General features: G+C 40.5%; 2 protein-coding genes across 5 annotated transcripts in view; both read left to right on the top strand.

Annotated features, from left to right (window-relative positions):
• The first annotated feature begins 1,278 nt into the window (after window positions 1-1,278).
• On the top strand, window positions 1,279-12,853 carry RBM12 (RNA binding motif protein 12). Of its 4 annotated transcripts, none has more exons than XM_039712309.1 (4): window positions 1,279-1,413; window positions 3,703-3,785; window positions 4,546-4,614; window positions 8,225-12,853. In XM_039712309.1, the coding sequence occupies exon 4, from the start codon at window positions 8,247-8,249 to the stop codon at window positions 10,887-10,889; it is 2,643 nt and encodes an 880-aa protein (XP_039568243.1). In that variant the 5' UTR covers window positions 1,279-1,413; window positions 3,703-3,785; window positions 4,546-4,614; window positions 8,225-8,246; the 3' UTR covers window positions 10,890-12,853. The 4 variants fall into 4 exon arrangements, with proteins under 4 accessions (XP_039568243.1, XP_039568242.1, XP_039568246.1 ...); XM_039712312.1 differs by having other exon boundaries at window positions 1,323-1,413; window positions 3,735-3,785; XM_039712308.1 differs by lacking the exon at window positions 4,546-4,614.
• The window catches only part of LOC120503629 (copine-1-like), a 50,847-nt gene continuing 35,041 nt past the window's right edge, over window positions 1,337-17,142 (top strand). The window contains 2 exon segments of the mRNA XM_039712313.1: window positions 1,337-1,413; window positions 3,735-3,785. The gene's annotated coding sequence lies outside the window, so the exon portion shown is untranslated.

Raw genomic sequence — 17,142 nt, 5'->3', positions numbered from 1 at the left:
CACACAGTAAGCCTCACAAGTATCTTCACCATACTTTTTTTGAACAACCAAAAGTAATGTGGTGACTCATCATGTTGCACAAAAGCTGAAAAGTCTTATTTTTCCTCTGACCTGGGGTATTCCAGCATTGTCCTTTTGTTATCCCACACTCTCCCAACTGCAGGGTGGCTGGTGCAGCTTGGGAAGTGCTATGGTGTCACAGAGTGAAGCCCTAAGCTGCAGATGCTCCTCGCGTGACCTAGGCAACCAGCTCTCCAGGGAAGCTGGCAAGCCTGGCTGCTGCCTCTGATGACTTCAATCACCTGTTTTCCTGGGTTATGTCAGGGTGCATGGTGACAGCCAACACTATCTATTGTCACTAGTGCTGTAGAAAGGTGAATTACTGGTTACTGCCTACACTTGCCTAGACAAGAAGAGATATTAGCTTGGCAGAACTCGTATTTTCAGGCCATCTATTATCATAAATACTAAATAGAATTCAAAATCTGAAAAAAACTGGGGTAAATAGAGAGAAGATAAGCACCTGTGGGCTGTTGCATGGGAGGGGATGAGAGTACTACTGTAGAATTTGGGAGTAAAAGGAGGGGATATACAGGAAAACAAATGATGGAGTGGGGATTATTGTGCTGCTGAGCAGCTCCACGCTGGATCCCTCTGCCTCAGGAGGGCACAACCATGACAATCTGTTGTTTTTCACCCCTTAAGAGAAACCAGGGCCAAAGTTAACTGAGTTGTTGAACTCCAACATTCACTGCAAAAACATCTGCAAAGGGAAGCAATTATTTATTTTTATCCGTTTCTTGCAGAGGACTAAACAGTAAACAAGTGGTTTTTTTTTTTTTTTTCTTTTTTTTTTTTTTTTTTTCCCCATTGGAAGTGGCTGTGCTGCTGTGTCTCTGTCTGTTGAAACGCAGTGATGCAGAACCCAGAGGAGTCCGGGTATCCCTGAGCTCCAGGGCACTGCCTCGTTATCCGTGTTGTATTCAGTCAAACCAAGGACAAACACAGCACGAGGCATCGGCTCCCAGGAATCTTTCGTTTTTATTCTGCAACTTGGTCGTACGACAAGAGGTTAGAAACAGCCGCTCTCAGGGTTGTTTTCTTCGTAAGAAGTTCAATGCCCCGGCGTACTCACCGTTCCCTCAGCAGCAGCTCCCAGCGGCCCCGCGACCGCTGCGCAGGCGCGGCCCTGGAGGCGGCACGGCTCCAGGGCCCCGGCCCCGCCCAGTCCGGCGCACGCGCCGTCCCCCTGCTCGCGACCCCGCCTTCCCTGCGCCGCCCGGCCTCCGCCCCCCAGCGGGGCCGCATCGCGGCGGCCATTTTGTGCGGCTGCGGTCGGTGCGCGGGGCTCGGCGCGCCGCGGGCCCGGGCGGGTGGCTCCGTTCTAACCCTTTTTCCCGTACAGATCCCTCGGTAAGAGTGCGGCGGCGCCCGGGCAGGCCGGGCCATGGGTCCGGAGCGGCGCCCGGCGGGCCGGCTGCGGCGGGGAGCTCTGCGGCCCTGTTGTCGGCGCGGGGCCCCGGCGTGTCTGGGTCCCGGGGGTGCTCAGGCGGGGCGGCTGCGCCTTGCCCCGCTCCGCCCTGGGGGACGAAGTGAGGCAAGCACTCCGCACTTCGCGGGGAGAATGGTCCCCGGTGTCTGCGGCGCTGCCAGCGCTCGTCGGCGTACCCTATAAACACCAGCGGAGTTGCTGTTCAATAAAGTCTCTTCTGCTGGTAAAAATCAGGTCCCCTAAAAAATCACCAAAACAACCAAACAGCAACAACCAACCAAACAAAATACCCCCCTCCCCGTCAAGATCTATAAACAAAAACCAAAAACTTATAGCCACCCTTGCCAGAAAAGAAAAAAACGAATTAGCGTTCAAATGAGCCCCGGAAATACACAGTGTAACTTTTCTTTCGAAAAAAACTTCATGGCTCTGGTTTTACTGACTCTTAAACTTGTTATTCTTAATGGTTTACTTCCCCACCTTGATCTGCTGGGGTTAGGTAGGCAAATCGGCTGGTTGTTTCCTTGGTGGATTCCTCTGGTTTAATAATTTGTTTTGTGTCCGGTGGATGCTGGATCTTTCTGTACAGTGGATAGGGTGTTGTGGAGTTTCTCCGGAGAACTCCCAGAGATGCAGTGCCAGCTCTATGTGGGAACACCTGTGCTCTAGCCGGTGCTTATCTAGTTAATGTGTTCTTGCTATTCCTTTGATGGGAAAGATTATTTTTGCCTATAGAAGGCATGAATGGTTCTCTTTAAAGTTGAGAGATATGACACTTGAAAAGTAGATGGTATTTGGTGAAGAAGTTAAATATAGCAGAGTGGAGTTTTGTACCTATTCTGAATACTGTTTTGTGTTGTCTTAGTCCACTGCAGCTCTTCAGCTTGTTTTCAGTGTTGTGAAGAGGAGTGTGGTTGCTATACTGGAAATCCATCTAATGATTTAGATTTTTCTTCTAAATGGGAAGTTCCTTGTGCATGAAAGATTTATCTGCTGCTTGAAGCAGGTGTGGTTTTGCATGAAACGGTTTTTCAGGTGATTGCATTTCTTTCTTTGTAAACTGCTGGTGACACTGCTATACGTGAAAGTATGTAGTTGAGTCCTTCTAATATCGGATTGCATGTTTCTCTTAAAGGTCTAATAAACAAAAGTCTTATTTTTCTAAATGCGTTTGTCATTTTAATATAAGTGTAGTTTTATCTTTCTCACTTGTAAGTCTGCCATTAATGTCCTGGAAGATATGTGAATAGTTATGTTTAATTCTCTCTGTTAGGGAGTTTGTGAAGGGTTTGTTAGTACTTTTTGCTCTAAGTTAACTTTGGTAATGATGCTTGTAACGGAAACCAGCTTGTTGGGATTGTGTGAGAAGGAGGCAGTTATCTGTTCTTAGTGGGATTCATTCCTCAGTGGCTTTCCAGAGAATCACAGTCTTAGTGTGAGGTGGTCTGCCAGGTAATTAAAGAGCAAAGGTTTTTTCCATCCTATCTTTAAATACAAAGTACTTGTGTTGCCACTTAAAATGCTTGGCTTTTTTGTAGAGTTGTAAACCTGGGAAGATAATTTATATACAGGTTTGAAAAAAATGAGCATTTGATGAGGATTTGGGTAATGAAATGGCAGATTACAAATGAAACTAGAGTATCTTTTGGGAGTTCTTGCTGTGTGCTCTGTGGAGTTGACTGCATAGACATAGCTGTGAAATGTCACTTAGTTTTACCCAGCTAGTGTGACTTGAAGAATTCTTCAGGTGCAGCTATGAGGTAGTTTTCTTAGGCATGGCTTACTCTACCTTACTTTGTTCAAGTAAATAGATGCACAGTTGGAGGAAGGAATAGCATTATTGATGAAGCAAGGTTTGGTAAAATTCAGGGCTTTCAAGTATTTAACTCTTGTTCTTTGCCTTTCAAAGAGATTTTTTCCACCTATTGGTGATGGGAAATTTAAAAGACTCTTTAAATGCTTTCTGTCTCTTTCTGTATTCTTTGTGGAAGGCATATTTGTGTCTTGAAACCATACAAAAGCTCTGCAATGCAACTGCCAGTAAGTCATATAGAAATAATGTATAGAAAATGTACCCTTATGATTCTTTTATGTTGCAGTGCCTTGTGGCGGTTGCAGGTTTGAAATTCTGTGTATACAGTTCTTTGTGGACTGTTACTGCTGTTGTGTTGCCTGCATTGATTTTTGCCTCCATTTATTCTCTATTGCAGTCTAAAAGTTGGTTTTAATTGGTTGCCCACAGGATTGGCTTGGCTTCTGCTACTTGTTAAGAAAAAAACATCTGTCTTTGCAGGTAAGAGCTTTTGAATTGAAGACTTCTTTATATTCATAATGAGTATATCCTAAGAAACACATGAAGCTTTTGGAATCTGTAAATTTGTGTCAAAAGACTTGAGTCACATAATCTGTAGCTTGTCTACTCACCACCGGTGATGGTGGTTTTGGCAGTTGTTTTTCTCATAAACAGAATTTTCTGCAAAACTAATGTTTTGTTGTTTCATCAGTATGTGGTAGTCTGGAACACTCCTGTTTATTTTGCACTGCTGGAAAACGCAGTTACTTTGCTGCAAGCCACAGGTCTGTGTTTGTAACTGTTGGAGTGTAGAAGTGTACATCAGTTGGTTCTGCTTAGGTTTTGCAGTACTTAAAGGGGTCAGATTGTTTTGAATTGGCTCTAGAATGACTATGACAGGTTGATTTTAGCCTTAAGTAAAAGACAAAACTGTAGTTTGCAGTTTTAACTTCTGTGAGACAGTCTCATACTTAATTCCTCTTACAGTACCAGTGTTTGTGCAGTTCTTAGTCTTCACTCAAGAATTGCCAGATATGTTTGTGTGTGCGTGTATGTGTATCATGTGGATATTGTACTTTAATACTCCACAGGGGCTAGGATGAATCTTCTGAACTTTTCTATTGCAAAATCCATGCATCTTAAAAGGCTAATCTGGTGTGCTTATGAATTTATATGTATGACCCAAATTATTATTATTTTACTAACGAGCACATTGTTGAGATAAATAGTATTGTCATCTTTTACGCCTTTTTTTTTCCAGTGTAACATCAACATTTTAAAAGATACTACTGTCAAGACATGTTAAAATTCATCAAATGAGTTGAATCAGGTTGGTTGTCAGCAGCCTGTAAATCTCCAGCTTTGATCACAGCTTGCTGATGGGGATGGACTGTCCGTAGTACATCCCTAGGATGTTGTCTTTCCACAGATATACGAAACACACAAAATGGCAGTAAACCCCACTTTTGCCTTGAAGTACCTTTTTGTACTAGGAGAAAAGCAGGCAGCCTGAGAACTGACAGCCCAACAAAAAGCTTTCAGTGCCTGTTGAACTGGTGTGCGGCCTGTTTTGTGTCTGAAGTTAATGTTGCCTCTGCATGTGCTGGTCTTTGCAAGTGAACAATGAAATATCTGAGCAGGCTTTGCATTTTCATTACTTGGAAAATTTGAGCAAGTGGGTTATTGTCTCCTAAGTGCATTTCAGAAAAAATATGGTTTGTGAGTGTTTAGAACTTTAAAATTTGGCCCTTTGGTCCTTGAGATTTTTCTGTAAATAACACAACTGATGCTACTACTTTGTCTAAGTATCAACATTTTGAAAAAATGAAGCAGCTGTGTTACATGTTCCTTTGTCAAAAATATTTGATTGGTCAAGTCCTTAAAATTCTATTTATTCAGACCATGTTATTGTCAGGTCTTGCTTAATATTAAGCAAGCATTTGCTTAATACTCTGTATGGAATTAAGTACACTGAAGTCATTGCAGATAGGTATTTTAGTAACTATATGCCTATGCGGCTCTTTCGATTTTTTTGTCAATAGTGATTTAGTGGATCTGACTTCAAGTACTCTCTTAGAATTTATTATGAAGTTTTTATTATTGAATTTAATGCAAAACTGAAAGATTTGCGTTATCCCAGAAGTTATGTAAATGTTCAAATGTTTAAACTCTTCTGTGACTTTATCTGTTGATTTGTCCTCTGGGCTGAAATAATTTATAAATGCAGTTGTTCTGTTAAAGAATGTAAGGTGTTCCAAACCAGCAGGCCTTAGTACAAGGTCTTCCTACGCCTTCCCAAGTTGCCTTTGTTCAGCCAATGGCTATATCAAATTGTCATCCCTTTTGCATTAAGGAAATAGCTAAAAGTAATCTCCCACTTAACATAAGACGCTTCAAATGTCTCTAACTTCTCATACATAAAAATTTCTAAAACTAATTTCTATGTATAATAGGTAATAGAAGAAATCTAAACCTCCTGGCAAGATTTGCTTTTAGTAGTATTCCGGTTTTGAAATCATAGGTGCCAAGCCAGGGATACTTTTATACCGCTTGCTTGCCACAGGATCATCTAATTCAGAAGCAATCCTATAGCACAACATAAACCTTGAGTTTATAATATAGCTTCTTTAAAGGTGGCATAATTTTTATTCTAACTTTAATTTCAGAGATTCTCATCAATGCTAGGCAAATTTAAAATAAAACAACAGAATCATTATAAAACACTGTTTTTTAAAACAGTGCAAAAAGTCTTAGGTATGTTTTTGATAGCATAGGTAGTCCTTACTTTGACTTGTGTTTTTTTGTCCTCGTAGGCAAGTTATTTTGTTGTTGGAAAATGATCGGGCAGTGAATTTTCAGATTAAATGTAATTCCACTGTAAGAGCTAAAATCAAGGATGTTGCTTCTGTTGCCTCAACATGGAGATGAGAAAGTTGCTTTCAAAAAAAATTGTCCCCAAAGCTTAGTACAGTATAAGCGTTAGTATAGTATCAGCCTTTCTGTTGCTATCTTTCCTTGGTGGAATAGGGGTTTTCTTAGTGGTGTTTTTTCTTTTTTTAAAAATCTTATGTTAGAACTGCAAGTTCTAGTCTCTCTTTCAGGATGGTGCAGTAAGGAATCCAGTATTCATGCACAGTGATTAGAACCGCAGAGCTGACTTTGTGCAAATGGGCTTGTTTGCTGTTTCCTTGAGGGAGAAGTTCCTCCACTCTTTTCTGGTGTCTGGTGATAGTCGTGGGGCAATGCCCTGTTATACCCCAGGATGTTGCTTGAGTTCATTAGTGTGTTGAAGGATTTAGCTCTGGTGTGTTGGTCAACAGAACAAAGTACTTAAGGACTCATTTGAGTAGTCTGAGGTTCCTTTATGCAAACAAAAGGATTGTTGCTTCTTCACCTGTAGAAGAATTGTTACTTTTGTTTTCATTAAGTACTGGATTCAGCCTTATCTGATTAAATTGTGGCTTTACGTAGTCATTCAAGCCTTGTCTTCTCAAAAGTGTTTGGATGACCTGGACAAGCAAATGGAGCCAACTTAGAGATTTGAGTGTATGTTGGGATATAGCTGATTTGCTGGGAGATGATTGATTATTGATTGTGGTTGGTCAGAGCTTTGATGCATGGCCAGGAGTCTTTGATGCATAGCTTTGTGGCATTGCATTGGACATCTGGTTAGACTTGCTCTTTAAGGTCTTTTCCAGCCTAAACAGTTCTCTGATTCAGTGATCTGGTTCATCCTTGATTTCAAATGCTGAGTTAACACTACTGTTATGTGACTTACAGAGCCTTGGAGATCTTCCATACTGATAGTGAACGGGCTTGCACTTAGGAAGTCAAGAAATTTCAGATATTAAGTGGCTCAAGTGAAGCATGGTGCTGTTGCTGATGGTTTAGGATAAGAGACTGGCTTCTGAGATGTTGAATTGTGCTAATGTTATATAATATCATGCTTTCAGCCTTTGCTGAAGGTTTGCATAAGGGACAAGTGTCTAGTTTCCTCTTCAACTTCTGATATGAGCTCAGATTTCTGAGATCACAAGGTAACTGTTCAGATCTAGCTGTTCAGAATTGCCTTAAGCATCTGCTAATGCCAGCTGTGGAGATAAAATTCATTTACTTATGTCTGAGATGTAAGGGGTCATGCTAGGCAGAATATCTGCAACTTTTAAAGAATATTTGTTTTTGAAAATTGTAAAGGTCATACATCTATCTAGATAGGCATAGTTGTTAATTTAGGTGAGGTCTCTATTGTCACAAATTATCTGGGGCTAGTTTATAGTAGCAAGCTTCAGGTTATCTGGACCTCTTGCCTTTGCTAAGGGAAAAAGCATCAGGTCAGTATAATACACATGCTCCCTGTCCAGATGTCTTGTGAGTCTCACAGTTGCTAGTTGTCCGTAATGGATTTTTGTTCTTTACCAACCCACTGTTATATTTCTGGTTGTCTTCACCTGGCAGGAGGTAAAATCCTTCCCCAAATTAAAGGGAACTGTTTGTTTCCCATAGCTGTACAGAATTTTTCAGCCACATTGTCAGGTACAGTGGATACCATGTCAGGGTTATGGTAAATTAATTTTGTTTTGTCTGGTGAAAATATTCCTTTTGCTTACATTTCATTAATTATTGAACTACTGATGTAATAGTTCTGATTTTTGATGTTACTTTGTTGTTTTTTTTTTTAACTGACACTTGTGGGTCTTAGTATAACAGCTATTTTGGAATTTCTAGTGCAAAATGTATACTGATTGTGTTGGTAAATGTTTAATACTTCAGTCTGTATGAAGTAAGCAAACGTGAATAAGGAACTTGGAATATAAACACACTTAATCTTTGCAAGATGTTATTAGGTGTATATAAACAAATATAGTAGATGGTGTCTGTAGGTAATTGCATGGTGTCACGAACAGTAGTCTGACATAGCCGTTGCCTTTTCTCATCTGCAGGTGTGTGTTGTTTCAGCGCAGCATGGCTGTGGTCATCCGCTTGCAAGGTCTCCCGATTGTGGCGGGGACCATGGACATTCGCCACTTCTTCTCTGGATTGACCATTCCTGATGGGGGCGTGCATATTGTAGGGGGTGAACTGGGTGAGGCTTTCATCGTTTTTGCCACTGATGAAGATGCAAGGCTTGGTATGATGCGCACAGGTGGTACAATTAAAGGGTCAAAAGTAACGTTGTTGCTGAGCAGTAAAACTGAAATGCAGAACATGATTGAGCTCAGTCGTAGGCGTTTTGAAACTGCCAATCTAGATATGCCACCAGCAAATGCTAGCAGGTCGGGACCACCACCTAGTTCTGGAATGAGTGGAAGGGTTAACCTACCTACTACTGTACCTAACTTTAATAATCCTTCTCCTAGTGTAGTAACTGCTTCTACTACAGTGCATGAAAGCAATAAAAACATATCCACATTTTCTACTGCCAGTATTGGCACTGCACCTCCAAATCTTGGGAGTACCTTTGGTAGTCCAACATTTAGCTCATCTATACCTAGCACAGCATCCCCAATGAACACAGTACCTCCTCCACCAATCCCTCCTATCCCAGCTATGCCGTCTTTGCCACCAATGCCTTCTATTCCCCCTATACCTGTTCCACCTCCTGTACCCACACTGCCTCCTGTTCCTCCAGTTCCTCCAATACCCCCTGTGCCCCCTGTACCTCCAATGACGCCTCTGCCTCCCATATCAGGAATGCCTCCTATGAATCCTCCACCTGTAGCACCCTTACCCACTGGAATGAATGGGTCTGGAGCAGCAGTGAATATGAACAGCGGCTTGAATCCATTGTTTATTGGTCCCATGAATCCTGTAAATCCTATCCAGATGAATTCTCAAGGTAGTGTCAAGCCAATTCCAATCAATCCAGATGATTTGTATGTCAGCGTTCATGGAATGCCCTTTACTGCAACAGAATCTGATGTGAAAGACTTTTTCCTTGGGCTCCGTGTGGATGCAGTCCATATGCTGAAGGATCATGTAGGTCGAAATAATGGAAATGGACTAGTTAAGTTTTTTTCTCCTCAAGATACATTTGAAGCACTGAAGCGAAACAGAATGCTGATGATTCAGCGCTATGTTGAAGTTAGCCCTGCAACAGAGAGACAGTGGGTAGCTGCTGGAGGCCACATAACTTTCAAGCAAACCATGGGTCCCTCTGGGCAGGCACATCCTCCTCCTCAGGCTCATCCTAGGTCCAAATCTCCCACTGGACAGAAAAGGTCGCGGTCAAGATCTCCCCATGAGCATGGTTTCTGTGTTTATTTGAAAGGTCTTCCCTTTGAATCTGAGAACAAACATGTGATAGATTTTTTTAAAAAGCTGGATATAGTTGAGGACAGCATTTATATAGCTTATGGACCTAATGGAAAGGCAATTGGAGAGGGGTTTGTTGAGTTTAGGAATGAAGCTGATTATAAAGCAGCTTTGTGTCATCATAAGCAGTACATAGGGAATCGCTTCATTCAGGTACATCCAATTACTAAAAAGGCAATGTTAGAAAAGATAGATATGATTCGTAAAAGATTGCAGAACTTCAGCTATGACCAGAGAGAAATTCTGATGAATGCTGAGGGAGAATCAGGCTTGCCAAAACTGTGTGCGCATATATCTAATATTCCATACAATATAACAAAAATTGAAATACTTCAGTTTCTAGAGGGACTGGCAGTAGAAGAAAACTCTGTACAAATTCTTCTTGATAATAATGGGCAAGGTTTAGGACAAGCACTGGTTCAGTTTAAAGCTGAAGATGATGCTCGTAAGGCAGAACGCTTGCACCGTAAAAAACTGAATGGAAGAGATGTTAATTTGCGTTTGATAACTGTAGAAGAAATGAGAGATATTGAGAGAAACCCAGCTGCTCCTCAAGGAAAAAAGATCCTGAAAATACCGATCCAGGGAAATGCAGCTGTGCCAGGAGCACAGGGCCCTGGTGGGGATGAGCATGCCTTCTTGGGGGGAAATGCTAAAGAACCAAATAATGGTCCTCCGTTTAATTTCCCTGGTAACTTCAGTGGGTCTGGCACATTTGGTCCCCCTTTACCACCACCTGGAATAGGTGGCTTTCCTGATTCTAGACCAGGAATACCCACAGTTGCAGCTAGTGGTTTACCTGGTGCAAGTATCGAAGTACCAGGTTTTGCAGGTGGTCCTGCTAATTTGAGTGGACCAGCAGGTTTTGCAGGGGGTCCTCAGACATTTGGTAATGGTCCTGGTAATTTAAGTGGGCCCCCTGCCTTTGGTGCTGGTCCTCCAGCAATTGCTAGCGGTCTTGGACATTTAAGTGGACCTCCAGGGTTTGGACCTGGACCAGGAAACATACATATTGGTGGACCCCCAGGTTTTGGAACAGGGTCTGGGAAGCCAGGGCCAACTGTTATTAAAGTGCAGAATATGCCCTTTACTGTTTCGGTGGATGAAATTTTGGATTTCTTTTATGGTTACCAAGTGATCCCTGGTTCAGTGTGCTTAAAATACAATGAAAAAGGCATGCCCACTGGAGAAGCAATGGTTGCATTTGAGTCTCGTGATGAAGCTATGGCAGCTGTTGTTGATTTAAATGACAGGCCTATAGGTTCCAGAAAAGTAAAACTTGTATTAGGGTAGCTGTTCATTAAGTAGTTGTAGAATAGATATTCATAGTGCTGTGAAAAATGCATCCGGATTGGTTTTTATAGTATTTCCAGGATAGAACCTGTGGATTGTTTAAATTGTAAAACAGATGGGTTTTGATAAGACAGAGCACTGGGTTAGCCATTACATGAGAAACACTGCAAGGAGAGAGGTGTGGTGGATTTTCCTTGTACAGGTATGTGGAGAAGCTGGACAGATTCTTATTCGTCATAAAAGTTTGGTAAACTCTTCTGGACACAGTGCTTATTGAGAAACTGAGATTGGTTTGACATAGTTTTGGATAAGGGAAATAGATGAAGTCAGTGAAGCTCTTCAGTGGTGTTCTTGTAAGCCATTGTAAATTAGATAGCTCTTTTTAGATTTGGTTAAAAGCTGGCTGAATTCGCTTTGTTCACAGGTCAAAGCTTTGTTTAAGGTCCTGATTTTATTCTGCAACTGAATGAATTCTCAGTGTACACAGATCAATTGTTTTGTGTATGTATCTTTATTTTTTCCAAAATTCTCACTGTATGAACAGTTGAATTATGCCCTTTGCTGATGTGTCTACCAAACTAATTCCTATGAGTATGAGCAGAATCTTTCTGTAAAATTCAAGCTGTTCTGTGTGGTATAACCTTTAGTTATTTATATATTGCAATTATAACTGTGCAGAATAAGACTTTTGCCACAAGTATAGCTAACCTCAAACATTAATCATATGAGTTTTATAGTACATTTAAAATGTTTTCAGTTGAAAATAATCATTATTGTTTAAGTAGCTTGATTTGTTAGGATTACACAAATCAGTTGAGAAAGGATCTTTGACACTAGTTGGATATTGGTGTTTCTCACGTCTCTTGAACTCCTCACATAGAGTCTCTGCTAAGAGAACTAAAGTGGTGATTAATAGTAGAAGATTGGAGTCCAGATAAAGTTCTAAATTAGGTTATAATGGAAGAAACTTCTATCTTCAGCAGCTCTGTTGTGAATTACTGCTGTGGGTGAATTCAGAGATAAAATTTATTTTTCTCCAAAACGTGAAAGTACTGAGTTTACTATATATTTTTGCAATAAAGTTGTACTGTTGTATTCAAAGTCTGTAAAGAGTTGCCATTTTCTTTGTTGTGGAGCGAAACCTTCCATGGAAAAACAGAGAAAAATGGAAAGGAAGTAATTACGTAAGTGAAAAGTAGAATTTTTTTGGTTCATCCTTGCTTGGCTTGTGATAAATTTTAAGACTTGGGCATTGCCTGAAAAAAATCCTGCTATTCCCTGCAAATCATTGTACTTAAACATAGTAAACTTCAAACTGTTTTGGGTTTTTTTTTTTTTTTGACCAAGAAAAACAGTGCTTTTTGGTGTTGCATACCATGGAACACTGAAGTGTACGGGCAGGCAAAATTGAGAGGTGCACGTGGCAACAGTTTTATTCATGTGGTGTGTAGGAGAGATTTGCAAACCTGTGCAGCGCTGCGTCCTGAGAGGATTTCACAGTACAGGAATCCGTGGAAGGATTGTATAAAGGTGTACTTCAATAAAGAGGCGGTTGCATTACACAGATGCTTCTGTAATTCATTAGCATAATTTTGTTTTGACAGATTACTAGGTGGTCCCAACTTTGGAAAAGTCATGTGATTTGTATATACTGTTTAAAATTAAGCCTCCTGTTAATAAAACTGTCTGTCTCTGAAGCTTCATGTTATGCATTTCAACAGTCTTTGGGAGTAATGTTTCAACAGCAGATCTTTGTTTCTTTCTTTTTTTTTTTCTCGACAGTCTGAAAGTACTCTTCCTGATGTCAGAAAGATGTGTGTGATTAGGAGTCAAGTCAGTTTATTTTAAAATTTTGCTCTTTGTTTTTTAAGCAACTTTTATTAAAGTTTCATACTATATTGGAGTTTTTTTGGGTGCTTGTTTCTTCATGTTTCACATTAGAATAAAATTACTGAAAAGGAAAACTTGGCTTCATTGTTCACAGAATTGATTGAAGATACTAGTGTGTGTTGACTCACCAAAACTGGTGATAGCTGCTTTTTCAAGTTCAAATGCATCACAACAATGCTTGCCTTGTTGTGAAATGTAATTAAACTACAGATGTCTGGAGTTAGATACACAGTTCTGTGTTACTGTCTTTTGATTTCACATTGTGATCCTCTTGGTAATGGATCCAGGGCTTCTAGTGTTTGGCTTAGACACAGCATATGCTGTGAAACATGCTTGTGTGCCTGTTCCTTTGGACTTGCTAAAAGTGCAGGTTTGTTTTGGAAAGCTTTTTTCTGATTCTTGATTTTTGGGTATGGTCTAAAGATGTTTCAGTGCTTATCTGAAAAAAAAAAGCACAAACCAGAAAGCCCGTGGGGATTGGGAATGTTGACTTGGATGGAATGTTTAAATGGAGGATTTGGGGTGGGGCATGGGCTCTTTGTTTTGCCAAGCAGTTGATTCTCCTTTTAGCATAAATTACTTAGTAAAAATCCCCTCTTCCTTAAGAGTAGGCTCTTGGAAAAAAATAGGAAGTCATAGCATGCTTAGGTTTTCTGTATGTATAAGAAACAGTACATCAACTCAAATACTTGATCCTTTAAAACATAAACAAAAATTCAGTATCAAGGGTCAATAAAAACTGCTTACTGTAACAGTGTGGTTTCATGTTAGAAGTAGACTTAAACTGCATGCTATGCTAAATTATGAGCAATACCTGTAGACTGCATGTCTAGGGTTTATAAAATTGCTTACTTAGCACTTGTCTATATTCATTAGCAACCTTAAAAACGGGGTAGAACCTCTGAGGTCCCATCTCCAATGTAGAAAGTATGAAACTGCCATTGGATATAACACCCCAAGCTGACTATGCTAGTGAGAGGTAGCAATAGACAGAATCAGCTGATGGATGCTGCTCAAGTCCCCAGTTGTTTTGACCTTGATGCCTTGAGTGTCAGGAAGTTAACATCCTTGATGTCCTGATTTCTCCAAATAATGGCAAGAAGGTACTTGTGTTTATATAACTGGCTATGTTGATGTTTTTAGCAGTTCCTTTTGTGTGTCTAAGTACTACTGCTGAAAAAAAAAAAGTTGCGAAAGTAACATTTTACCACACGATTTGTTTTATGTATGGGTTTTCTATTTAGGGTGGGGAAAAAAGAATGTAATTAGTCAATGATAAAATTGTGACTTACATGAAAGAACTTCAGTGATTGGTTGACAGTGTGTGACTTTGTATTACCAAATTTCAAGCAGTTGCCCATTAATGTCACAGTCGGATTTTGTTTGCATTCTGTAATATCAGCATTAAAACCAGTTCTTTACCAATGAATTGTTGCTATGGTCTGAATGTAGTTTTATGAGATGTTTGAGGCTTTGTAGGTTTAAAGAAACCTGAAGGACGCTTTATTTTAAGTAGTATTCCTTTCATAGCATGTACTATTTTCCTTGAATGTCTGTGCTCTGAATTTGTGTTGAGTGGAGAGAGAGATCTATGCAAAAATGAAGACTGTAGTTGTGTAGCAGATGACATTGAAGGTCTGCCTTCTAAAAATACGTGTGCTGCTGAGTTCCACATTGCTCATGCTGTCCCCTAAAGTCATTGCCTCTACTCGGTGATATCAGCAGCTTGTTTTGCTGAGAGTATTTTGGAGTGCTGAAGACTGTAGACTCTGCAAAAGAGTATGTTTCCAGTTTCTAGGCACACCAGTGCTGCAGTAATGTAAATAATGATTGTGGTTTCTTTATTTTGTTTCTCAGTCTTCTGCTGTAGTGGTTCCTAAGTTGCTGCTTCTTGTGGCAAGTGCTGTTGGCCCTCAGTGGGTTGTTCAGCAGCACTGAACTGTGTTGGCCCTCTGATCTGCAAAACTGAAACGACTATGTATTATGGACGATTTAAAACCTCTGGTTGGCCAATGGATCACTGTTTGAGAGCAGTTGGTTTAGGTTCATTATTCAGATACGTGGATTAGACCCTGAAACAAAGGATTGCAGTTGTTCAGTATAGGCTAGTGGAAGAAAACTGGTTGTTATATTTGCTGTTTGGCTGGAAAGAAGCAGTTTTGAAACTGGACAAGTTAGGAAACATTTAGTTGAAGTTCAGGGAAATATACAAATTAGTTTTGTGTCAGTTTTCTGCTTTAGATGTGCATGTCTTTGAAAAGCAGATGAGATGCTAAATTCTGTTGCTGTAAGGTTTTTCATAAACTCTGCTTTGGCCTGGAGGCAGATTTGCCGAATACATTTGGTTGTCTTTGCTCTTTTCCACGTTTGCTGATGCTCCTTGGTGCTCTGTGGCTGTATTTTTTTTTCTCATGGTTTTGGAAAACTGAGCTGTAGTTTGTGTACAGAGGGAGAGAAAGGGAAGCTGGTTTAATGCTTCTGCAGAAAGAGTAACTTCAAAGTGTTCTCTTCCTCTCTGGTTTTTTTTTTTTTTTTTTTTTTTTTTTTTTGCGATGTGAATGTGATTGCAGTTCAAAGATTTGTTTTTTCCACAGTCTGGATTTCCCATGAAATGAAAACCTGTTGGTTGGTAGTATGCACATTGATTTGTGGCTGTGTACTGAAATCCACCTCTCTTTCCCTATCTCATGATCAGGTAGGTCTAACCGTGGCTGGTTTTCTATACAGATGACATTAGTTATTTTCTTGGAGCTTTGTTACTAAGTGGAATGTTTGGGTGTTGTTTGTGCTAGGAGTGTTTCCCATCTCCCTGACCTGGGTGCTTTTCACTCCTGGCTATGCGCACCAAAAGGAAAAAAAAGCAGCCCTAAAAGTGTTCCTTTTCGGTAGCTCCAGCCTGAACATGGGTGTTGGATGGTTTGGCTGTGACTCCTTTCACTTGCTGGTATTCGCTTCTGTGCATATTCCTTTGTTACCATTCCGGGTTTGTTTGTGTAGTCACAGCATGCCAGCTTTGGAGAGAATTAGCCGGATGAGTTCTACCTGAGTTCCATTACTGCTTCTGCGGAGGCAAAACTTACTCCTTTGTGGCTATCTTTCTTGTGTGTTCTCATGTCTACAGCCTGAAATTCAAATGGTCTTACTAGTTGCTTCCCAAATACCTTAGATAAGCTTTCAGAAACAGGGAGTGTGTTTTCTTTCAGCATGAGTCTGAGCTCCACAAAATCAATGTGTAACTCTGTATTTGCTATTCTCACCAGCTTCACCATTTTCCTCAACTTTTGAGTTCTTTTGCTGTGAATCACCAGTGAATTAGACCTGGTTGATCATAGTCAGGAAAGACTTTGGGGCCTGGAGTGGGGATTGCCCTTATGGTGCACAGTACACAGGAGTGTTAATCTAATTTCCCTGTGTAGTTTAGAACCAAAAAGTAAGGACTTCTAAGGCTTGCACAGGGAAAATAGGAATTAATCCTGCCTTAAACTGTCTCTGGCATAGTACGGCCTTTTGGGCTGGCCACTACTTCAGGAAGGCTGGTGACTCTTTGAACTCTTTGTGTTGTATTTACAGTATGGTTAAACAAGGAATCAATTGGATTGTATGGCTCTGATTTCTGACCATCTGAAGGAAGGTGGAACTTCCAGCTAGCAATTTCAGAGTTTGGAACAAATAGTTTAATGTCAACTGTTTTCCAATGAATGTGAATATGTGGATGTAGCACTGCTCTATGTGACAGTAGAAAGCTTAGAAATGCTTTCTAGTCACTTAGGCAGATTTGGGGAGGAAAACAGTGATACAATCAGAACCAAAACTACTTGAAGAATTTATTTTAGATAATTTTGGCTGAGTGCCTTTTATGATGAAGTTAATAAGATCTCTGTCATTAAAATGTGAAGCCTCTGTGTAGCACCCATTTGTTCAGTGACCTTGCTGTGGTGGCATATGCCAGAATGTGCCTCTCAACGAGCTTTTTATGAAACTTCTTTGTTTTCAGCGGTATAGCCACAGTGTTGCTACTTGTTTTGATGGGAGGATGGATATGGATTGTGGAAAGTCCTTGCTTGTTTGATCAGGAAGCTCAGCTCTGAAGTGAAAATGATGGTTGCCAATACTTTTTCATTATTGGGCAAATGTTTCTAATACAAGGGCAGACTGTATAAACCATGCGTGTTTGAGCAACACTAGTGCAACCAGCTGTAAAAGTGAAGAGGCTAATTAAAAGTAACATTAGACACTGGCAGTTCACTGACTGAATGTATGGGAAACCCTGTTCCTTAAGGAGGGGAGGCAAAGTTATTAAATATAACAAATTCATTTGTCTAGAGTTCCCCCACTTCATTCCAGCATTGCTGCAGAACCAGCT

This window comes from Passer montanus, unplaced genomic scaffold, assembly GCF_014805655.1.
Source record: "Passer montanus isolate IOZ18808 unplaced genomic scaffold, ASM1480565v1 scaffold263, whole genome shotgun sequence".
NCBI lineage: Eukaryota > Metazoa > Chordata > Aves > Passeriformes > Passeridae > Passer > Passer montanus.
Note: the sequence above shows the minus strand (reverse complement) of the source record. Positions and strands in the feature narration are given on the sequence as shown.

Bases quoted from the DNA above. Each gene is read 5' to 3' on its own strand.
- RBM12 (XM_039712308.1), top strand. From the start codon at position 8,247: ATGGCTGTGGTCATCCGCTTGCAAGGTCTCCCGATTGTGGCGGGGACC.